Source organism: Chaetodon auriga, chromosome 4 (genome assembly GCF_051107435.1).
Source record: "Chaetodon auriga isolate fChaAug3 chromosome 4, fChaAug3.hap1, whole genome shotgun sequence".
Taxonomy (NCBI): Eukaryota; Metazoa; Chordata; class Actinopteri; order Chaetodontiformes; family Chaetodontidae; genus Chaetodon; species Chaetodon auriga.
In genome coordinates, this window is record NC_135077.1 from 15,042,207 (window position 1) to 15,066,647 (window position 24,441).

A 24,441-nucleotide genomic window follows, 5' to 3' on the forward strand; every position below is an offset into this window, starting at 1 on the left:
AACCTTCCTCTCTGAGTCACTTTCTGTCAGCGTGAAGAGCACAGACGAAGCAGAGCGGAACAGGATGCAGGCTATCAAATGTGTGGTCGTGGGAGATGGGTATGCCATTATTTTACTTCACCTATATTGTTAAAACTTCAGCCTTCAGGCATTGAATCAAGAAGTGTTAGCCCAGGTGATGCATGATGGGGACGGTTGGCCCCATGGCTCATAATTTAAGGTTATCTGCCTGAAGACTGAACCGCCTTGATTGACAGTTTTATCAACTTCCGCATGATGCGGAGGTGTGGTATGGTGTTCACTTAACAAACTTAAGGCTACTGTGCGCTTAAACTTGTTGAAGAACACAGTCTGTCCAGTGTTAGGAGTGAATCTTTAGGTGTGTGTTTGACAGCGCTGATTCAGAGTGAGGGTGCTGGTGCAGGCCACAACATGCAGGAAAATGCTGTAATGCAGCAAGTGAAGAGCACAGGCTCTTTACTGTAGATGAAAACCCAAGAATTGCCCAAAGAGACAGAAAATTAAAAAAAAAAAAAGAAAAAAAAAAAGAACGGAACAGGAAGACGGAAAAGCTCGATTGTGCTGTACATGTTTGTAGTCTTTAGTCAAACAACACCTGTCGCATTTGTTCAGTCTAAAGGCTTAAATGCACTGTCACAGAACAAGTTGCAACAACGTGTCATCAGCCACATCAGAAAAAGTAACTTCTCCATACTTATCATGATGGTGGAGAGCGTGAAGCGGAAGTGGTCTACCTGGACATTGCATATTCGTTATCACTAACTTGACTGTGGAGTGAGAACATGTTTGCTTCAGGCCTTGGCAAGGCAAAACGTGACAGTGAAACGGTGGACTGGCAGGTATTCTACATGCTTTGACGTGATACTGGGCTGCCTGAATCAGTTACTGCCAATAGTATTGATTAGTTGGTTTTAAAAAACTGCAAAAACTGATGGAGTAACTGTTGAAATATGTTAAAGGAGCTTTACAGATGGTCAAAACTCCACTCAGAACAGCACTGAGGGAGAATTGGTATGTCGGCCTTGTGAGAGCTGAGAAGTCGAAGCTGCTGGTGTGAGTTTTCTGTCAGGATTTCTTATTTTTTGATCCGTTTGATTTGGTCGAGGCTAAAACGTACAGTCCTCCTGCGACGTCTGCAAACTTCCTTTGCTGTACACAGCAGCAGTCTGAGTTTGAGGCTTGTGGAGGCAGTCTTTTAAAGGAAACACAGCAGCTACGTTGTCCATGTGATGTGTGAACACGTGTTTGTCTATGTGTGTCTCTGAACAGAGATGTCAAAAATGGGTTTTTAGCTTCCAGTAACACAGGATTGGAGAGGAAGTTGGTCTGAGGTTGGAGAGAAGTCTGCCACCTCTCAATGGATCACGCACATTCAGGCTAACATGCTGCTGGTATGTGGCTCGACTATAATGCTGGTGTGTTGGATGGATGGTTTCAACAACAGTTTAGTTCAACGCAAATTTTACAAATGAGGGGCCCAGCGGGGGTTTCTTGTAAATAAACAAACTTTAAGTGTATCCTTATGGTCTGACAAAGGTATCTAGTGCATTTCCTTCCTCATCAAACCTTTGTTTTTTTTAAGTATTTCAACTCCAGCATTGTTGACGTCTATGTTTACTTGCTTGCAGTCTTCTTCTTCCCTGCCTTTTGCTGGCACATCGCAGCATATACTTGAGTGTTACTGCCACCTATTAATCAGTAGAATAGTGGTAGGACTGCGTCACCCATGTGTGTCCCCGTACAGGTGCGTCCTCATGCATGTGCGTGAGATGAACAAAACAGGGACCCACTCATTAAAAAAACAGATCATTGCGTTACCGGAGGCCTAAAACTTCACAGGGAACCTTTCAACGAGCAACGGCCTGTTGTTCAATCAGTAAAAACTCGCACAGAACAGGTAAATATTTCTGAATCCCACAGAACTTCCCGTTAAGATCCAAAACTACCAAATACGGTCGGCTGAATTGTAAAATCTTGAGCAAAGCAACTTGCATGTTTTCATTTGATGGAATGCTGTGGCTGTAAAAAGCATTGAGTTTTCACTGAATTTCTGATTGAATGAAGAGTTCAAACAATCAGATGCAGAAAATACATCAGCTAAAGTCAGACAAAGTAGATTATTATTATTTAACAGCCTTAAAGGCCTGGAGCACACAGGCTACATCTTTTATAAATAAACCATGTCAACATATTGTCCCATTAGCTGCTGAGCTATCAAGCGTCTTCACTGACTGCTAGCTCAGAGAACTTCATTGAAAATTTGACTGAATAAAGTGATGTACAAACCTGAGAGCAAAATGCCAGGGAGGAGCAAACGTTACGGTACAGAGAAAGTAAGAAGAAGTTTGGAGATATTGTGACTGACTGGCTAATTTGTTAGCGCTTAACTTGCCAGCCGTAGCGGTTTATCAACTGGCCCTTTGGGTATCAGTACGTCACCAAACCTATAGGACCATTTACGACTGACGGGACACATGTAACGACACACGTTTCACATTCTGGTGTGAGCAAGCTTTAAGCTACTTCAGGAGAAAACTGTATGTTTGAGATGTAACACATCAAGGTGGAATACATAACAGATAACATGGAAACAAACTGAGGATCAGCTACTTGACACCTTTTTCGCTCTAGTGTAGTTGAAGCTATTTGACTATTTACTGTGGTTTGTGTTTTTTGACTGAACCAAGATGAAATGGGGTGTCTCAAACACAGAGGGAAGAAATTAGAAAAAGTAGAAAAGTATGTTCTTGGAATAGTTATGAAATTCCAACCAACGGACTAACATGAACAAAGAGAGAATAAGATATAAAGATTCAGCGGAGGGAAAAAAGTGAGGTAGAGATGTGGAGAAACAGAATAAGGGTGAAGAATAAAAAGAGAAACAAAGACAGACTGAGAATAAACCTGCTTTGAAGAGTTTTCCAAGCTAAAACCAGATAATGCAGGTCAGTGTAAACAGGGGACAGAAAAGTTGATGGAAAACAAGATTAAGAAGAAAGAGACCGAGTGAGATCAGAAGCTGAAGTTTTCTTGATAGCTCCGTTTGGCTGGTTCCTGTTTTCAGCACTAAGTGATGCTTCTGAAACAGATCAGTTCCTATTTGACTCACACACAACCCCAAAACGCACACTTGCTTGCACTTCTATACTTCTGAGAGCCGTCACTGAAAAAACACGCTCTTGTACCCATAATCGTCACCTCAAGCATCACAGTTACTTGCCTTCATATCTCACCTAAACCTTACTCTTTACCATAAAACCACCCTGAATCCTCACACTGCGTTTTGGACAAGTTCCAACTCAGCCTGGTCCTCACAAAGTTAGACATACACACACACACACACACACACACACACACACACACACACACACACACACACACACACACACACACACACACACACACACACACACACACACACACACACACAGAGTTTCTGGGTTGACAGCTGGGTGGCTCATATCACTCATCCTGTTCCTCGGCTGGCCTTCTTAAACAGGCCTATTTTTGACATGAGAGCCTGTTTTTAGAGCCTGGATAAGATTTGATTTGATTTTTTTTTTTTTTTTAAAAGGAAAATATTTAGATTTGAGCATCACTAAATGTTTTTTTCTGTTGTTGTTTTTGAAAGGTTACTTTAAGGTTACAGCCAGTCCATCAACATCACTCAAAGACAGATTTTCTCAGTCATACGCAGTGGTCGCTTTCCACGCAGGCATTTCTTTTGCTCGCCCAAATCAAACTATCCTCTGTTCCTCTTGGATCCCCTCTAAAGCTGCAGTCTTTCTGAGCTGATGCGATATGGCCTGATCTTTCTAAAAAGAGCTTCAACAATGGAAATCCCCTCTGCCTCTTTGCTCTGCGTGCACTGATGCTGATCATGATAACGATGATGCCTGAATCATGCATCAGTAATAGCTGCTATTCAGATCGCGCTGTAACCTTTTGATTCCGCCTCTCATAAGCTTGCCCGAGTGCCAACATTTGTTTGACAAAATACGTCAACTCAAGGTCCATTTACAAACCTTTCCCAGAGCTTTTCACCCCATCTCACAGTCCTGATCTGTATTTCATGGTGTTTCAAGTGAGAACAACAACAACAAGAACTAAAGGCCATTCCTCAACAGGGACACGTGCTACAATTCCCCCTTATACAAGACCACCTGTTAAAATGAGAGTGTGAGATGTGGTCAACAGCTCTAGAAAAAAAACAGGTAAATGGACCTTGACCTGAGATATATTTTGTCAAACAACTGTTTTCAGTGTCAAGAATGAAGTCATGCTCAATTTATAAAGCAACTTTTAAACGCAAATACCTGTGACGAAGTAAGCAACAGTGAGAGGCTACACAAGTGTCCTGATCAAATTTGCTTGTTCAGGATTGTGTTGATCTGGTTTGACCAGATTTGATTGACAGTGGTGTCTCCTGTCAACAAGACCGACTAACAGGAACTATCATCAGAGTCATCTATTGTTACATTTTGATTGGTAGGTGGAAATGGTGTGACCTTTTCCAACAAACCCCTTCCTGCTTCACCTGGTATTGCTCTAACGTTGTCAGACTCTTGTATTTTTCATGCATGGAGCTACAGCTGAAGTCCCTAAACCCTCCAGCCTTTAAACAGCAGTGGTGGTGAACTGGTGATCATGATGATTGGTGATGAACTGGTTCTTTCCAAGTTAGCTACAGTCTGGATTTGCTTGGGCGAACCCACCTGCTCGTGCGAGCAAAAGAGTGAGATTTAGGTCTAATTGTAAGATAGAAGATAGAAGCCGTTTACTAGAAGAATCTGGACCTAAATATAACTCTCAGATGCAAACTGCAGGTAGAACATTTGGGGCCCTGAGCTGCAGGAGATCAGGTTTCAGGCTCTTTCCCCGCTTCGCTCTGTGTGTCAGTGCCTCGGTGAAGACGGGGCATGAGTTCTGGCGTTATTGTTGAAACGAGGCTAGCTGATACATGTTCCATCTTCTCCTGCATGTAGCCGTGGGCTCTCGTCACTGTGGATGTTGAGACAAGCTGCTCACTGCACTCCTGTAATGAACACGTTATTGGATGTAATGTTTTCCCACTTTAAAGTGTGATATTAAAATTAATACTGTATAGAACGTGTGACACTGTACATGTGATGACTGCACTATTATTAGCCTGACAGCTCACTCATCTGTCCTCTTCTTCCTCTTCTTTTCTACAGCTGTGTCCTAATTCCATTCTACACACTAAATCTAACCCAGTTTCGAGTTCACACTGAACTACGCACTCAAGGATGTCAGAATCATTTCCGTGTGTGCTGATGATGCACAGCGGGTTGTAGCTGTCCCACAATGCAATGCACAAATAAAATGGAGGAGCCACTCAAAGCAGCCCAAAGAATATCCCAAAACAACAACAACAACAACAAACAGAATTAAAAACCATCCTGCTCTCCCATTTTTTAAGTTTAAGTGGAGGCAGCATAACTAAGTTGCAAATTTGATGATGATGCGTGTGTGTTAGTGCACATCTTGCACAATTTTGAGTCTGTACAATATGGAGAAGAACACTGAAAAGCAAAACCACACAATAATAGACTGTTGTTAATATGTAAAATGGAATCAGGACAAAGGAGACATCTCCTGATGAAGCCCTGCCCACCTTCAGCTTTCCTTTCCACCTTCCACTCTAATAGGCTGAAACATTGTTATTGCCTTTTAATGTCTCACTGTGTGTGTTTTTACTTGTGTGATTTAGAGCGGTGGGTAAAACATGTCTTCTCATCAGCTACACAACCAATGCCTTCCCCGGGGAGTACATTCCTACTGTGTGAGTATGACACACCCAGACACGCGCTCTCTCGCTCACTCTGAAGGTTTATGAAAAAACATACAATACATGTACAAGAAAATAAACATGTTGCACATTTCTGTATGGACATCTCTTATGCACAGTCAAGTATGGGTGACACACACACACACACACACACACACACACACACACCACAGTAAATCTGCAGATATCTGAGCAGATATCAGACTTTTTCCTAAAAGCTGTATTGGTAACGAAGTCAACAGGTAAACAGAGGACGAAAAAGTGAATGATTAACTCTCTCGTTGAGTTCAAAACTTAATGTCGCAGTGTTTGTGACTGAGGCATTGATTTTATGTTTAGCCAGCCTGCATATGAATAATATAGATAATAATCCTTTCAAAACCAAGTTAGGAGGTGTGTTCCACATGAAATATTGAAATACTTCAGAACTACAAGTTACAACAAAAAGACAAGAATGTGGAAGAAGTCAATAAGATACAGTAAGAAAAGGTAAAAGAGAAGGACAAAACACAAGATATCTTAGATATAGTAAAACAGATAAAAGGTGAGAAGTGATTTAGATGTCCCCTCTTAGTCTTAAACAGAGGTTTAGGAAACGTCAGAGAGAAGCTCTGCCTGTGAGTGCTTTCAAATTAAAACAGTAAAACATTATACTGAACTCAAAGCCTGGGAACCAGTGAAGAGAGGCAACAGCATGACTGATAAGATATTATCTCTCAGAAACTGCTAAAAGCCTAAACAACTGAAGGTGTGAGATGACTGTGAATATGGCCAAATACATGACAGAGAAGCAGGATGTTGCTAAAACAGTTGAGTGTGTCCATCAAAGTTGCATAAGGTAAAACTGAAATGAACAAAATATGACCTACATCTGTACCTCTGATGTTTTTAATAACGGTCAAAGGTTTGAACTCATTGTTCTTTAGTTTTGAAGGCAGACAGTAATTGTGTATCTTTTTTATGCTTTATGTTTAGCAAAGAGTGTACATACAGTAGGTCCAAAGGGAAGCTTAAAAAAACAAACTCACAAAGCTGACAGATGAGACTGTAGTGTTTCAGTGTGACCACACGGGGGCAGTCCCACATGAACATTTTTATCATTGCAGTGGTTATTTCCAGTGTGGGAAGAAGTATATCTTTTACTTCAGTAAAAGTAAATAGCAGTACCAAGCAGTGATACCAATACTGCTGTAAAATTACCACAAGTGAAAGTCTGCGTTCAAAATCCAAAGAACAGAAGTATGATCAGCAAAATGTACTGAAAGTAACAGAAGTAAAAGTACTCACTTGGTAGAGTAGCCCCTTTGACAGTCTATACGTGATATTATATGTATCATAAATTTAGAATTTTATTACAGTTGCATAGACATATAAGCAGTATTTTGGTTGCGGTGGAGCGAATCTTTACCACATTACCGTCGGTGGTTTATTTTACAACAAGTTAGTCATATGTATTCTATGGAAATCATAATCTGCAACATGACAAGCTATGATAGTTTTCAGACAAAATGCAGTGGAGTACAAAGAGCAATATTTCCCTCTGAAATGTTGTGGAGTTGAAAAATAAAGTAGAATACATGGGAATACTCAAGTAAAGTACAAGTACTTCAAAACTGTACTTAAATACAGTACCTGAATAAATGTACTTAGTTACATTCCACCACTGCTCATGTCTTTAAACACAGTCTTTTGTGTAAGAGGTAGACTGGTGCTCATTAACTGAGCATAAAAAGAGTCAGTTTGGGTTTAATAAGCCTCTTGTTTATTAAAAGGCTTTACTGCTGGTCAGTCCAAACTCTGTTCAGCATGCTCTGATGAACTTCTCTTCTCATGTTTTCTGGAATAAAAAGCTCCTCTTGTCAGATCTGATAACTCGTGTCTAATAATGAGACCCTACCTCGACATGATGGCATTTCTACGGCATTTACAAATCAAAGGATCGATTCTTTCAGCAGTTAATTAAATGAAAGACTGACTCCCTGACCGTCCCCCCACACTCCCCACAGATTTGACAACTACTCAGCTAATGTGATGGTGGACAGCAAGCCGGTCAACCTGGGCCTCTGGGATACAGCTGGACAGGAAGACTACGACAGGCTCCGCCCACTGTCCTACCCACAAACGGTATATCATCACACGCACACACACAAGTCTTGACCCTAAAAATAAATGATTTACATTGTGGTGACCTGCATTTTGTCCCCACTTGTACAGCAAGTCCCCATATTGTGTGTAAAAAGATTTACGTTCCAACAACACGAGTGATATATGGGCATGCACACACATGCATGCACGCACGCGCACACACACACCCACACCCACACACACAGAGTTCATTAGAAAAGCTAAAATCCGCTTTGTGTTCCGCTGTGAAACCCAAAAAATCTATATACAATGCTGCAGCCTGACTGAGCTACATCTCATTAAACTAAAAGGCACAAGGGGAAGGAAAAAGAAAGGGGAAGTTACTGAGGAAGCTGTTTCATGTGTGAAAACAACCTAACTAATATCAGGCCGAAAAGAAATCGACAGAGAAATTCCTAGAAATTGACTGGCTTTGGTCATAATTATTGCAATATTTAAGATTATTAATGTTTTATTTGGAGTGAGACTTTCCTTTTACTGAAACCAAAGGAAAATCAACGTTTTGTAGCTGCATATTTACTTAATTCTAAAAAAAATGGTTTCGAGCAGTAACATTAAAGTTTTGGTTTTTTTGGTGTTTTTTGTTGTTCCTTTTCTCCCAAAATGCATGCAGAATATGTCTTAACTATTAAATTAATGTTTTTTTGTTTGTTTTTTTGTTTTTTTTTAGTTGGTTGCACAAATTGCTGTATACTGAGTTCCCCATTTTCAAAGTTTCAACATTTGGCTCCAGACTGTAACATGTTGTCACTCATTACACAATGACATAAAAATCCCACCAATAACCATTAGCAATACAATATGCATCACTTTTGTCTTTGAAGTACAGTGGCTGTTTTTTTAGTGTCAGTACATCAGAAAGAATAATATCTCCTTACTGCATGAATTACCGCACTTGTTAGCGGGGATGTGACAATCTACCAAATCTCGCGATATCGCAATAGAAAATCCAGCTTGAGATTGTCGAACTGTGACACTGTCTACCGTGATATTTTACGGTTATTTACGATCTCTCCGTGTTGAAAACTGTAAAATCTGTTTGAACAGCAGAGGGCGCAATCACGGCAGTCAAGAAGACAGACTTCTGTCACCCTTAGCAGTCAAGCAACAAGTTATGGATGAACGAAAAAGAGATTGGAGATGCTTCATCGACTTCTAGAGCTGATGTAGCAACATTTCAGTTTAACCATTTCAAGAACTGACAATGGCAAAAAGGAAACCGACAGTGGAAGGCAAAACAATTTGAAAATACTGTCGGACGGCGAAACACATCAAACACGGGAAGCCATTGGGCACGTCGCCACCTGGAAGAGCTCAAATTTATATCACATGGTCCACTTCCTTGTTTTCTCTGGAGTTTCTGATCACATCTTGTGGCCTTCACGAGCAGATGGCGTTTGCTCAGTTGTCATGGTGATGGTTTAGTTGCTATTGTTGGTTTTCATTGTGTCACAGTGTGACACCATAAACTGCATAAGCTTTTAAAAGATACAGAACAGTCAGACATTCTCAGCGCGGTCAAATCTACCATCTAATCTAGCCTCTCTCACCTCACTGTGTCCATCCATCTAGGATGTGTTCCTGATCTGTTTCTCCCTGGTGAGCCCAGCGTCCTATGAGAACGTCAGAGCAAAGGTGAGTCTGGTCTCTGTTGTACATCATTGTTTGTAACTTTTGATATATCACCGAAATGAAGCCATCTACATATATTCTCCCTTACAAATATAAATATATATGAAATAAAATCTAACTCAAACTGTGTCGATTCACAAATGTATTCCATTTCATTTACATTACAGGTAGATGCTGATGCAAACCAGAACGTTACAGATTTCTAGTGGCATATCAAACTTCTCATAATCAATGTTCAGTACAGTTGCCCCTTAAATTAGATGATTTCAATTATATTTCAGAGCCTACAATCATAATTGCCCTGCAGATGAAATGTCAAATGATCACACTTTAAATTTCCCCTGTGTCACTGTCTGCAGAACCACAGGCGCCACTGTGTCCATTCATTTCAGAGTCCATTTAGTCCTGGGATGTAAATTCAAGCTTTAAGTGCTCTGTCATCTCTCTTTCTTTTTTAAATGCTTGGTTTCTTATTGCTCTACGACAGCATGGTTGAGAGTTGACACTATTCTGTAATGTCTGCTTCTCTGATGGTTACCACAGAACAAACTCCAGGGAAAACGTAGCACTCAACCTCCGAATAATGATACGGGTCATAGTAGAGCGGTTGTATTGAATTACAGAACCTGATCTCTCATTTTCAATCTCATTTGGAGAATTTAAATTGAATACAGAGACTGAGTCAGAAGGAAAGGGTAGCAAACACAGAAATGGACAATGTCTAGTGTTTTTTTCCTGATCAATTACTTCAATGATAATCATCAATTGATAAATGAGTCAGTTGTTTCAGCTCTAATATATTTTAGATTTTCATCCATCCCTCGATTCATATTCTCTCCTGATTCATTTCTATTCATGGTCATGAGTGGAAAGTCATTCAGTCCTTCACTCTCAGCACATTGAAAAGAGCAGCAGATTGCATATGTTGCAAACCTTTCATGTACAGCACACTCATCTCAAGGGCTTCCTAAGTTTTTCATGCATTCTTCATTTCCTGCCTCACGATGACGCAAGACTGAGCGGTGCAACAAAAGCACAGCCTCTGGAAGAGCTTTCTAAATGCGACCTCTCTCACAACCACTCGCTGCTCTTCAGCTCTATGACCGTCCTATAAGAACATCAATAAAACATAACAAAGGAAATAACAGCAGGAATACTGATTAGATTTGTCGTCGTCTCATTCGCCTCTGCTTAGCTCGTCGTCTTAAATCCCATGTGAGTCACCATAGTAACAAGCAGCGGTAACATAAAAGTGGTTCCCGCTTGCTCAATTGGTATGGAGGGAAATTAAAGGAGGAAATTGAAATTTCAGCAGCAGAAAGAGGGCTGAAGTTATAGTTGTACATCAGGAAAACAAAGCTGTGTTTGGCCTTAAAGACAAATACTCAGCACATGACCCACATGTATGATCGTGACAGGCTGCAGGAGACTGAATGCTTTGACTGGCACTGTTTGCACAAAGCATAGATAGACGCTAAGTATAGACATTATTTGGTCATTTTTGAGAAAAACTACAGCTAATTCTTCCCAGGGCAAGCCTTTCTGGCCCTTTGAGACCCACACACCTGGCTTCAAACTAACTGATTTCTCTCTACGCATTCCTTCATTCAGCGCTTTCAGAAACCAATTTCTGTTTGTGTGTTGAGGTTGACAGCTATTGATAGCAAGGCACCTGCGCAGCTAAATGTCAAGCAAATCAATCCACAGTTAATGAAACGGTGGAACATAGTTTAACCAGCATTCTGTTCGCTCAACGTCCATCCATCAACAGTCAGATAGTATTTACTCTGCGCTACATTACAAGAGTAAGGGTGAACAACTGTTTATGGAATTAGATGGAAATGAGATATTTCATCTGTGACACCGTTGCACAACAGAAAAAAATAAATCAACAGAAGCTAAAGCAAAAAACGCATTACACAAACAACCCTGTCTGGCTTGACTGTAGCGCTGACCGAGTGTAGCTTCTCAGTGGAAAACTGCGTATGAGCTGACTGTAGTGTCGCTATATACTTCAAAGGTGTAGTATTTCAGGCAAAGTCCAAGTCAAGTCTCAAGCCATTTGAGCCTAGTCTGACTTTGTATTACATAGTGGTTTAAAAATTCAGCTATACTCAGTAAGACATTGATGAAGGACCGACTCAAAGAAGCAGCAGTATGATTGATCTGGTAAAACTCATAATGCCAACATCAATCAGCTGGCTTGTGAGAAGACAACGCCACTAAGCAGGGTGGATTTGCCAATCAAAAACTGCAACTACCTCTGACCTGTGGGCACTAACATAATCTACTTACCTTTTTTTTGCACACAGCATCTCTCATTTTCTCTCCGAGGAAAATGATGGACGGAGAGAGGATGAAATAGGCAAAGAGAGCAAGAGGAAGAAGAGGGAAAGGGAGATATGCAGTGAGAAGGGAGAAGAAAACGAGAGATCAGAGGGAAAGGTGCAAGGAAAGAGAAAATAGTGACCACCTGGGTGAGAGAATGAGGAAAGAATTTTGAGAACTGTAAAGAAGAAAGGAGGAGAGTGGAGGCAGCCAAGGCAGGTCTGAAAATGAAAACCTCTCCCATGTTGGGGCTGAAACTTGGATTTGCTTGAGCAGAGCAAGAGCAAATGTGGAGCCTACACCTAACACCAACCATATTTCCATCTCATTTTCCATACCTGCAGCATGTCGCTTGCATTTTAAATCATATTTCAGGATAATTTAAGAAACCAGGCTGACTCCATCATCCACCTTTTTGTATATCCTCACTTCCAACTTTCTCCTCGTCTCCCTTCACCCCATGTTATTTTCTTCATCCCTGACACTTACCTTCACTTGTTGTCTTCACCTGTCTCTCCACTCATTTTGGTTGCCTTCAACTCTGTCCTCTGCCAGTGGTACCCTGAGGTTCGCCACCACTGCCCCTCCACACCCATCATCCTGGTGGGCACCAAGCTGGATCTGAGGGACGAGAAGGAGACCATTGAGAAGCTGAAGGAAAAGAAGTTGGCACCAATCACCTACCCTCAGGGCCTGGCTCTAGCAAAGGAGATTGGTGAGTAATGCTTATGGGGCTATCCCGGGTCTTGTATCACAGAGATTTGTAGCCTCTGATCAAGGCTTAAAACACAGCAGTATGTGGTTGAAGTATTATACGTTGCACATGATGTCAACTGAACTGATTTACAATTGATTCAATGATCTCTTATGATCTCACGTCCAACTGTGACAACTATGTATCAGATATTCATGGTTTTGTTGATCCTCTGGTGGAATTCTGTCACAAAGTAGCTGTATGAAAAAATAACTAAATTTGATTGAGAAGCTGAAACCTAGTAGTTCTCCAGCTGCTGCAGAGGCTTTTCCATCACTGTATTTTAACATACATGTTCTGTGGGATGTCCTGTCCATATCTGTACAAAGAGGGCTGTTAACCCTCACTGGATACACACAGTGTCAATGCAGATTCATAATTTCAACTTGCTTACTTCAGCCTACCTCCCTTAGTCTTATTTTTCTATATGTAGTTTTATTGATGTGTGTTATTCTGTGTTTCCTTGCTTGTACATATAGATGCAGTTAAGTACCTAGAGTGCTCGGCCTTGACCCAGCGTGGTCTGAAGACTGTGTTTGATGAGGCCATTCGGGCCGTGCTCTGCCCTCAGCCCACCAAGGTCAGGAAGAAGAAGACATGCTCACTGCTGTAAATGGTAAGACTGGTGTAAACACAGAGGAAAAGGAGGAGAATGGTCAAACAGAGTAGAACAAGAGTATTAAACAAGAGAGGGGGAGTTGGAGGGGTCACGATGACTGATTCATTTGCTTCTCCTGGATCTTAAGCCTGAATTCATCCCACACAACTTGTGACAAGTCTTGATCACATACTGTGCAGCAAGAATTGGCTTATTAGTAGTACATCATACAAAAGCTCCCTCTTTAACAAGGATACAGTTTCATGACTGGAGAAAGGCAAAAAAGCAAGTCAAATAGAATAGAGACACTCTGCAAGAACAGACTAAGACAAAAAGAGCAAGAATCAGATGGACCACTGTCTGAGAATACACAGAATAAAGACAAATTCTTCCAAAGTCATTTCACAAATGGGTGCATAAATGTGAAAAGTTCCTATTACAGCACTTATTACAGTAATTATTTCCAAGCCTTCAAGGCAGATTTCTAAGTTGCCAGGAGGACACGCACATAATGCGTAAGATAGAAAATACTGCATGCAATTTTGAACTCTTATCTTTTTATGAATTACCATAATAATTGCAGGCCTGAAAACATCCTGCTGGCATTTCCATATGCAAAGGTACAGAGACAAGTTAAAGACGTGCTAAAGAGGAATAATCACAACAGAACTGTCACGTCTTTGCTTAAAGAACTGTTTTGGTTCTTGATGTTGCAGCAGAAATGATTTTTCTTGGATGTCCCACATGCACTGCCATTTCAATCCACGTCCCTGTTAATGATGCTGTTGCAGATTCATGTGGGCTTCATTGTTTTTCCATTCTTGCAGGACGAGAAAGACGAGAGAGAGATCCAGACTGTTGACGCTGGGTTAAAAGAAGATTATTTGAAAGTTCTGTTATGTTTCTGATTGAGAAAACTGCAACTAGATTTCCATAAGTTTAAAAAGATATAATGCTTTTGCAAAAATGAAACTGTAGCAAGCCTTTCTGTATAGTATTCTTTGAGACTGATTTTTATAGCGCATTACAGATGCTGCACCAGGCAGAGTGTCTCTGTAAAATATACCAATTTTTCACCGTATATCACTAAATGTGGATGCAACACGCACACTATAGATTCACCCTGTTGGCTTAAATGTAAGACTGGGAGCAGCATACTACTTTTTTCCAATGTACTGAAATTCCTGCTCACCAGACTACATCTCACTGCCCTTTGGGGACCAACAACATATACAGATGTCTTGTGCGGCTTCAGATTATGATAATATTTGTTAATGCGTACAGAGGTAGTGTTGCAATAAGATTAGTTCATAATATCTTACAGCTGTTGTTTTGAGAGTGAGGATAAAACAACGATAAAATATCAGGAATGGAGGTTTTTTATGAGCAGGGAGCTGAACAATGTTATATTTGAATAAAGGTTATTGACAAATGTATTATTTGTTGTGATATTAAAATAAAAGACATCTGATCAAGTAAAATATCTGTGAGCTGACTTAACTCTTTCCACGTCGGTAAAACACATGGCTGCCACGGGGATCACACTTTACCAGGTTTGTCATTACTGGATAGTCTATACAGCCTCCTGCAAGCTGCGTCATTTACATGATTCCAGCAGTGAGATGAATGAGCACAGTGTAGAGGGTCTGTCTTAGGTAACCATGATACATCTGATTGTATTTCTAACATCTGCTGCATCATCATCTGTCTCATTTTGCTTTCCTAGAGGGCAAGACATCAGGACAGGGATATCAATCTGACTTACTTGTTTGAGCTCATCAACACAGGCTAACTGATTAATGGTGTAAATGGAAGAGGTTATCTCCTCATTGCTCATGATTTGTTTGAGTGCTTGTGTGCATGTGTGTGTCAAGGCATTTTTATAAGGGAACAAATGGTCCCGCATAGCTCAAACAGACTCGCTCATTTCTACCACGACACCATGAGAAATATTCAATGGTGTGGCTTTTAGAAGTACTTTCTTTAGTCAACCAAAGCTCTTTGATGAAGGTTCGGGAAAGATCGTGGTTTCAGTTAAACGGCAGTAATCTAAACACGTCATGTCTCCCATTTTTTAGTATTTACCCAAGACCACAATCTTAAGAGTTACAGTCAAAATGCATCCTAACATTACGATTGTCACAAATCTGCACAACTTGAGAAAGATTAGTGCTGCACAATCTCACTGAAAACAGTTTCTCTATGGCCCATCATACTTAGAAATGAAGGAACTCCTTTCAATGCTTTGCTAAACTTCTGCTATCTGATACTGAAGTCTAATGAAAGGGATGAGTTCAACTGATTAGTTAATGTATTGCTAAAGAGCAGTGCAGGATAGGGGACCTGTTTACAGCTCCAAAACTTGTAAAATGAAAAAATAAACTTGCTGAGAAACTACACTGTCTGAGACTTACAGTGAACGATACACTCAATAATCATTTTGTGAACAACTTGCAAACTGACTGTCAAACAATAGGTATCAGTGGGTAGCTTTTTGTGCACTTGAGAAACACAGATCTGTATTAAATCCACTTTTTCTTTTCACCCAAAAGCCTTCACAGGCTTAAAGATTTGTCAAACAGCAGCCATTACATAGGTGTTTGGTCTGCAGCAGTGAGGTAGGCAGCCTTTTCAAAACAGCTTATCCTTGACGAGATGATTACAGAGAACTTGGGCCTGACAGCTCAGATTAGGATCTATAGGGCACCCTTCACTTGACAAGGCATTAGTGTGTTCTGCCATGGCAGGATTCCTTGTAAATGTACAGTCAAGTTTCATACTTTTTAACAACAGAGCGCTCTGGAAAAAGCACAAAGACAGATTAAAAAAGGCTGCATGACAACCTTTATCACTGTGATCACCATAAAAACTACACGAGGGAAAAAGAAACAAGAAAAATGACTTGTTTTGCTTTCTGAATAAATCTCACTAATCTCAGTCTGAGCCTCGCAAGTATCAAAGCAGTCTTGTTTCTTTATCTTTCCCAAAAGAATCAGATTCATAGACGTTTTTCACAGCAGACATTTTGCCTTTGCCTCCTTGCAGGAGAGGCACAGGTGGAACTAACATTAACACTCTTCAGCAGCTTTTTAATGAAAAATGAGAGGACATGTTAAGAAGTTAAGCATAACACTTGACAGAAAACAGCTAAACAGTGCCTGTATTCAAAACCATCTACTATACTGGCTGTATGTAATGATTTGGACAAAATGTGGCCAAAAGCAAAATCTGTGGTACACCAAAAATGCTCAGATGTTGTACTGATTCTGCAAAAATCTCCAATATGCATCGGACCATTTTATCTCACCTATTGTGTCCCACAATGCAAAGTGCTGTAACAGTCACAGGAAGTTGTGTATACCATTTCATCACTAAAATCAATTCTGACAATATTTAATCAGCAGTTTCATGAAAATTGAGGATGTATTAAAAAAAACATTTTTGGAGTTGTGATGCTTCATAAGTGCCTGCAGAGGTAGCTAATTCGCCAGCCAGACCCTGCTTACCCCACAGTCACACAGACCACTGCAGACAACACAGGAAACTTCTGAAACAATGCAGAGGAAAACCGGGCCCACAACTGAAACATATTTTTCATCTTGGTCATGCAGTTATTCCGTCTATGCAGCTACTGCCAAGGGGGGATATGTTCACAATGTGAGCGAACCAGAGCATTAACACAATCATCAGATAGGCACTACCCATCTCTCAGGTGAACGCTCATCTTTCAGAAAATTGTGAAAATTGGAATTTCTTTTTTTTTTGGGAGCATCAGGGGATGCCAAGTAAGCATGCTGGTTTATCATTAGCCATGTTACTGGTCACAAAAAATGGAAACCGACTGAGCCTGGCGCAGCATACTGCAAAAAAAAAAAAAAAAAAAGATTTAACAATTTCATACGACATGCTACTATGAAAAACAGTACGCAATATGTGGCATATACTGCATGCTGCATTCTCAAGGGTGTGTTAAATTGCACACTAACCAATCAATGTGTATCCATGATCCTATAGTTAAAACGATCCATTCAATTAATTCTGTACCAGCTAACACAGCCTACACGTACAAATCCTGCATAACCAACTGCATTATCTCTTAAGAAAACCCTGCCACGCCCCACCTACATGATGCATTACATGCATGCCTCATGTGTTTCTTGGGGAAAAACTTAATTAATATACTGAACTCTCAATTCAAAATATAGGCTAATTTTGACTGAAAAATTGTCATTACTTTCAAATATTATTTTAATGAGCAAATTATTATGTACCACACATGAGTTTAACATGAGTGTTACTGATCCATGACCTGATCTCAGATTGCAGACAGGCGCTGTGGGAAGATGAAGTAAGGTGGGTCGCCAACTGAACATACAAGCTTGACAGCGTGTATTTTTAGTACAGAACACTGGCAACAGTAACAACTACCATGGCAACAACACCGGCAGCCACTCACCAGACTAGCAGCCATGCGCCGCACGCACACACGCACGCACGCGCACAGACAAGCACAAAGACTGCGTTCTAATTTGGAAAGTCCCTGTAACTAACTGTAATGCTAGCTACTCCAACAGCCCTTCCGTGGGCCATAAGAAAATATATCACTGTTTATTGAGCTTCTCCTCTTGTTAAAAATCGCTACTTTTACGTTTATACTCATATTGCACACCGTCACAAAACTAAGATTCCCGTGAAGCAATTTATGCAAACAATTTCAAGATACAATCACAACATGACTGCATAAACACCATAAATATCAACGACAGACAGACAACTGTTTTTAAAATTGAAGCTACATGGAGGCAACTCACCCACAACAGCTCTTGGTGATCCACAGATAACACTCGGACAAAAACGGTCTGGTAAACGTCCAAAACATGATAGTAGTCCACATAAATATGTATTCTCCTGTCAAATTAGGTGGCAGTGTCTTCATCGTCCGTTTGTCTTCTGTGTTTTCCTTGTTAAAACTCCTATTTTCACATAACCGCCATCTTGTCTCCAGCTGCTCTGCGGAGTGCCAGATTTCAAATGTTCCCTGACTTGACCAATCACAATCTGCCATATGAAACCTAGCAAGCAGAGAAGCCAATAACAGTCGACATTATGTTGAAGACCTTCTTCTCCTCGTCCGTGTGAAGATGAAGCCAATCATAACTGAATTTGCAGGCGACTGACACTTTGGACAGCCAATGAAATTCTGAAAACACTGACATGCCCCCTTCAATGGGTTACTTGAAGCTCAATGGCTGGGATAATGGACTTCAGTGTTAATAGTGATATTACACACAATTTGAACGGATTAACAAAGCAAATGGCCTTAATATAAAGATATATCACCAAAATATGGGTATAGACACCTTAAAATAAACATAGATGGCCAAAATTGTGATTCTGTGAATATAAATATAGATATTTGTCTGTATCAATACAGTAAATTGCCATTTTGTGGGGGAGATTGCCTAAATACACTATTAGAGAAAACATAATATTTAGTGATTATGTCAGTTTTTATTGAGCTTGGACTAGGGTAAGGCTTCGTGCTGTGGTCACATTGTATTTTCTGGCTAATAAATCCCAGATAAAGTCATCTTCATATATCTATTTGAAAAAGAAAAAAAAAAAATCAAGCAGGAAAAAAAACATTTCCACTTCAGTGTGTTCAAACGACCATTACTCAATGCCAGTAGCACTTCTGACTGCTGGGGATAAAAGTTTAGAGTGGTACCTGTCAAGAGATGCCACTATGGGGCTGCAGCCCTGGCATCAGCACCCACTTGGTGCATGTGATTCCTTTCTTGTAAATCACTTTGAGCTGCAACTCCTGTATGAAAGGCGCTATACAAATAAAGTTTATTATTCCAGTCACTATGGATGCAGATTTTATCCACATAAAAACAGACTGTTACAAGCACTTTTTTTCCAATTCGCATCACAACACTTTCTGAGTTAAAACAAAGCAGAACTTACACAATGTTTCTTATTTAGTTAGAATCTCATATTTCTCTTTATTGTTAACTGCATCACACTGTAGACAGTTCTTGCCCTCAGACAATAGTGTTACGGATCCAGGCAGCATATTCTGGATTGCACAGGTCCATGAATGCAGCAGCTTTCCTACACACATATTCGGGATCACCAAGAAAAGAAATAATGCCATAAATCTTGTCCTTGTGCACCACTCCTCCACCAGAATCTCCCTGTGAGAAAGAAAGATAATTTCTTTGTAATACAATTTTGTTTTCATTGACATACTTAATTTAAAACTGACACTAAACATAACAGAAGATTTAGAATTTACAAGAGAGCACAGAGAGGCCATGCCAACCCACATAACATATATCCACTCCAGGTTTTTGGCCACAGAACCAGTGCTGGTACACCTTAACTTGGTAAACCGCTTGGAAATGTTTCTGCAAAGTATTTTTGAGGTCATCACAGCTGACAACATCAATGTCTGCACAGTGGAGAGTAGGTGAATTACCAGGTTCTAGAGAAGAAGAAGAGGAACAGGAAAAAGTTTCAACAAAATGATTCTGAATGTGATTGAAGAATTTATAACAAGAAAATAAAGTATTTGGTCTATTTATGAACATTCTCAGCACTAAGGCAAATCTATGTTTTCTTTATCAGTAAAGAGCAATAGAGTTTCAGTGCTATGGGGAAATTGCTCTGCTGTGTTAATGTCTGTTATGTGCTGTTACAGACTACAGTGAACAGTTTATTAAATGGTCAAAATCATCTCACTCCTTTCATCATTAGGGCCTCCAGTAGTGGCAGCGTGACCTGCTATCTCAACTCTGGAAAAATAGAAAGAACAACAAGAACCAAGTGGTTAAATTATTTCAACATGAAGCATTTGATGCAATAATTCATGCTTGTGGAATTTTGATAAGATAAGATATTCCTTTATTAGTAGTAGTCCCGCAGTGGGGAAATTTCCAATGGGTTTTGTGGGTTTCTTTTTACTCCATACACTGACATGGATACATCATACTCCAGATTACGATGAGAAATCACAACATACATGAATAAGCACATGAAGTGAGGTCTTTTAACAATTTTACAATGGAACGAGCCAGTGTTTAGTTGCAGATTGTCGTGAACCAGAAGGGACTTCAGGTATGTGGGTGCTGTGCTAGTGGCTGCTCTATAGACAAGCATTCCTGACTTGAATTAAATGTGAGCAGCAACAGAAAGCTACTGGAGACTAATGGCAAGAGGAGTGTCATGACCTCTTTTTGGCTGGTTGCAGACCAGGTGCGGTGCCACATTTTTGACCACATGCAGAGGTTTTACCCTTCATGCTGGCAACTCTGTCAGAAGGCCGTGACAGCAGTCAAGATGAGAGATGACCAGTGTCTGTACAAGGAGCTGAGCTGCAATCTCAGTCAGATGAGACATGACCTTTCTGATGTTTTTTACTGCAAAGCGACATGAGCAAGTGACTGATGCAACACGTTCAGTGACAGTTGGCCATGTTGGCCCAGATTTCTTCTATGATAAGATAAGATAGGACTTTAATGATCCCACACCAGGGAAATTTAGTCATTACAGCCAGCAAGTATTACAAAGAGCAAGCACAGTGGTCAGAAAGACATCAAAATAAAAATCTAAACGTATACAGGGTACAGAATAGAAAAACATCTATGTATATGTACATTTGTACAGATTATAAAAAACAAAGAAATGCCAAAGAATCCTACTGCCATAAAAAGTACTGTTGCAGGTAGTCTTAGGAGAAAACTAACTACTGACATACCATGCATTGTATTGCACTTGAGAAATACTAGGTCTATGTATCTGCACAATATATATAGTTTATAAAAATACTGTTGCTAATACGGATAATAAATAGTGTTATTGCACAGTTGAGAGAAATATACAATTTAGAGATTGCACCAGGTGAAATGGATAAAGCGTATATCAGCATTGATAACAGTTTTGCAAAACAAAAGTGGGTTTGTGATGTAGAACTGAGAAAAACAGTATCAGCACAGTGATTCATTACATGATGCTGGAGTTAAACAGTTTGACAGCTGTTGGGATGAAGGACCTGCGGTAGCGTTCTTTCTTACAGACTGAATGCAGCAGTCTGTTACTGAAGGAGCTGCTTAAGCCCCCCTACTGTCTCACGCTGTCTCTGTTTCTGTCTATGCTTGAACTTCAGGCAAATTAATGCAAAATTCACCTGGAAGCTCTGTGATGATTTACTGTGACTGTATCCAAAAATAAATGTGAACTTGGGACTTTTAGCTACTACGCTGCACAGATCTGGAATAAGCAAACTTTGAGCCGTCCTTCAATCATAGACACATCCTTTTAAACATCGAAAAAAACATGTTGAATGCAGAATGCTGTAGTGTCCAGTGTCTGTGAAGATGAACAGCTGCCAAACACCTCTACATTATTTTAGGTGGGGAAAAAAAAAAAACACAACTCACTTTTTAGGACGATATTGACAGTCAGGAAGGGCTACAGGCTGAATATTAGTGGGTCTCGGCAGGTGCAGCAGCATGATATCATGGGACCTGTTGTTGTTGTTCTTGTCTTTGTCTGTAAATATCACTGGTTCTGCTGTGATTTGCACTTCTTGTGCTGGACCCCCTGGATGCACACTTAAATCTGCAAACATCGTCCTACAGGTAGAAGAGGTTCAAACATACTGAATATCAATATTGCATAAAAAACACATTCAAATAATACTGTAGGTCAGGACAATTCTGTTTCTCATTTAGTTTATATTTATTTTTTCTTTGGAATCCCAAAAACATCTAGTTTGTATATTAGTCTGTGTATGTTTCTGAGTATTTTAAGCAATACTGTAATTTTCTCACCTTTGTGGCTTCAAACAGTGAGCTGCGGTCAAAATCCACCGATCACTGATCAGAGAGCCGCCGCACAAGTTGGCAGATCCACCAGCAGCAACTGCTCTCAGTTTGACATGATGCTGACGCTCACACGGCCGACCTGCAATGATTCTCTTCTGCAAATCCACCACTTTGCTCACTGTGACACCTGAAAGAGAGGGTCCTTCACCAGGTGACCGTGGGTCAGTAGAATACACCTCATCTGCTCTCAGTAGAATAGAAAACCAGAGTTCCCATCAGGAGACCAGACAGGTGGCTGTCACTGACCAGACAAACTGGTTCAACAAATCAGTTGATAACAAAGTTGTGCTGAATAAAGTAATTGAACGAGACACAACAACTCAACTCTGTTGCAAAAGTGATGGTCAGTTGTGGCAGCCGTACAGCTTTACTAGAGGATTGTTACTGAAAAGAAGAATACTGCTCTTTGCTAAATATTCAGATTTTTAGATGACCAGTCACAGCTCTCAAGGTTTCCATGTAGTATTTCTGAAGCCACTGAAGCACAACTGAGCACAACTAAAATCCAGGCTTAAATGGAGTTCACATGTAAACAAAGTTCCTGTTTACATTCAGCCTTATTTACCTAAATACACTGTGTGTATCCTTTAGGTCTAACAAATTTGCTGAGAACATTGATGAGCCTGATTTTCATGAGTGGACAAGAACAAACAAAAGGACTCACACTTAAAGATACTGCTCCATTGCAGTCCTATCAGACTTGATCTAACATATGAAGTAACATTCATTAAAAACGACCATACAGACAGATGCACACATCGACAGCACCAAGGAAAGGGCTCAGTAACAGTGTGTGTGATGTGTGATGATCAAAAATATTGAGTTAAGGTAGTCAAAGGAGGCATCAGAAGTGTAAACGACAATGTAGTTACCAATCCACAGCAAAAGGAGAAGCATTGGATGAGCCTGCGGTGCCATTCACTGTCTACTGTCTGTCTTTCTGTTACAACAGTCACCTGAAAGCGGATTATCAGCACAGCCCCACTGGCTGCAAAGCCGACACATTTATGCAAAGTTCTGACCGCTGATCAGCAGCTCCTGTCCTTGTCTTCCATAAAGTGACAGCAGGGAAATGACACCGAAATAAAACTATGCTCTACGGAGACACTCCAAAAAGGAAATCTAGTAAAAAAAAAAAAAAAAAAACTTCTCAGAATTTCTTTGTATCCAGACAAACGTACTTGTTTTTACTTTGGTTGCACTGCAAACTGTGGGTTCTTTGAGATTAGATATTTTATTTGTTTCAAAAATCTTGGTCAGTGAAATTTTCAGATAATTTTAAGCATTTTAAATAATATTTCCACAATTTTATTGCATTTACAGAACTTGAATGATTTTTATTCAGAGAAATATGTGATGAAATGTTGATTCCTAAATTGAAAACAGCCCAGATTGTAAACAGAATTACGTTCATACATTATTTTCAATGTACCCATGAAGGGTCAGAGTGATGGGTGGGTGTTCAGTAATGAATGACCAACAATTAATGTTAGCTTTGGTTTTAACCATATTTGTTAGGCAGAACACCTGAATGATTATTTAAGGACCCAAAGATGTGGACTAGAGAAGGAATTAGAAAAACAAAAGTAATTTATTAACCACAAGAGATGTGCGACAAAAAATGCTCTTGTCATGACCAGGAAATTATGTTAAGTTATGTTTACTTTTTGTCTTGTGTCTATGTTGTCTCATGGCTTTTATTTTGACATCCCTCTCTCCTCTTGTTTCAGGTAACTTGCCCTTCCCTCGTGTGTCTCTGATTGTCTGCCCCGCCCTGATTATCTCCACCTGTTTCCCATTACCTTGTGTGTGCGTGTATATAGTCTTTGTCTCCCTTTGTCCGGTGCCAGTTCGTCTTGTCTTGTTATGTCAGAGAACCACACCAGCCCCATGCCAAGCTTCTTGTCCTTTCAGGTCTTGTATTACGTTGATACTTTGTCTAGCCTTTGTCATTGTCTTGCCTTTGGTTATTTTGATACTTTGCATTGCCATAGCCTGAGTCGCTTCCCTCGTTTGAATGTTTTATGTTCTCGATTTTTCCCCATAGTGAGTGATTCCTTATTTAGTGCATTTTGTGATTTTCCTCAGAGTGATTTTCTGTTGCTACTTTGTCCTTAATAAATTGTTTGAGTAAGCCTTGTCTCCTGAGTCGTGCATTTGGGTTCAAGCCTTAGTTCAGTCGTGACAGCTCTCATAAGGAGTGGACTAAACAAACACAAGGCACACTCAAAAGGGGCGAAAAGAGAACAAAATAAAGTGCACT

General features: G+C 40.2%; 2 protein-coding genes across 2 annotated transcripts; one reads left to right on the forward strand and one right to left on the reverse strand.

Annotated features, from left to right (window-relative positions):
- On the forward strand, positions 1–14,768 carry rac2 (Rac family small GTPase 2). Its single transcript, XM_076727746.1, has 7 exons — positions 1–99; positions 5,753–5,824; positions 7,837–7,954; positions 9,548–9,610; positions 12,491–12,650; positions 13,169–13,305; positions 14,115–14,768. Exons 1-6 carry the CDS (start codon positions 65–67, stop codon positions 13,300–13,302), a joined length of 582 nt encoding a protein of 193 aa, XP_076583861.1. The 5' UTR covers positions 1–64; the 3' UTR covers positions 13,303–13,305; positions 14,115–14,768.
- A 4,566-nt stretch (positions 14,769–19,334) lies between these two features.
- LOC143320188 (kallikrein-6-like) lies at positions 19,335–23,096 on the reverse strand. The gene is made up of 6 exons (XM_076729677.1): positions 23,051–23,096; positions 22,125–22,320; positions 21,732–21,926; positions 20,035–20,087; positions 19,620–19,777; positions 19,335–19,487 (listed from the first exon to the last, which is right to left on the reverse strand). The coding sequence occupies exons 1-6, from the start codon at positions 23,094–23,096 to the stop codon at positions 19,335–19,337; spliced, it is 801 nt and encodes a 266-aa protein (XP_076585792.1).
- Between the last annotated feature and the right edge of the window lie 1,345 nt (positions 23,097–24,441).

Bases quoted from the DNA above. Each gene is read 5' to 3' on its own strand.
- rac2 (XM_076727746.1), top strand. From the start codon at position 65: ATGCAGGCTATCAAATGTGTGGTCGTGGGAGATGG. The intron at 100-5,752 runs GTATGCCATTAT...TGTGTGATTTAG, and splicing joins TGTGTGGTCGTGGGAGATGG to AGCGGTGGGTAAAACATGTC. The intron at 7,955-9,547 runs GTATATCATCAC...CCATCCATCTAG, and splicing joins CACTGTCCTACCCACAAACG to GATGTGTTCCTGATCTGTTT.
- LOC143320188 (XM_076729677.1), bottom strand. From the start codon at position 23,096: ATGGCACCGCAGGCTCATCCAATGCTTCTCCTTTTGCTGTGGATTG. The intron at 21,927-22,124 runs GTGAGAAAATTA...TTCTACCTGTAG, and splicing joins CACTGTTTGAAGCCACAAAG to GACGATGTTTGCAGATTTAA. The intron at 19,488-19,619 runs GTGGGTTGGCAT...TCTTTCTCACAG, and splicing joins CTGGAGTGGATATATGTTAT to GGAGATTCTGGTGGAGGAGT.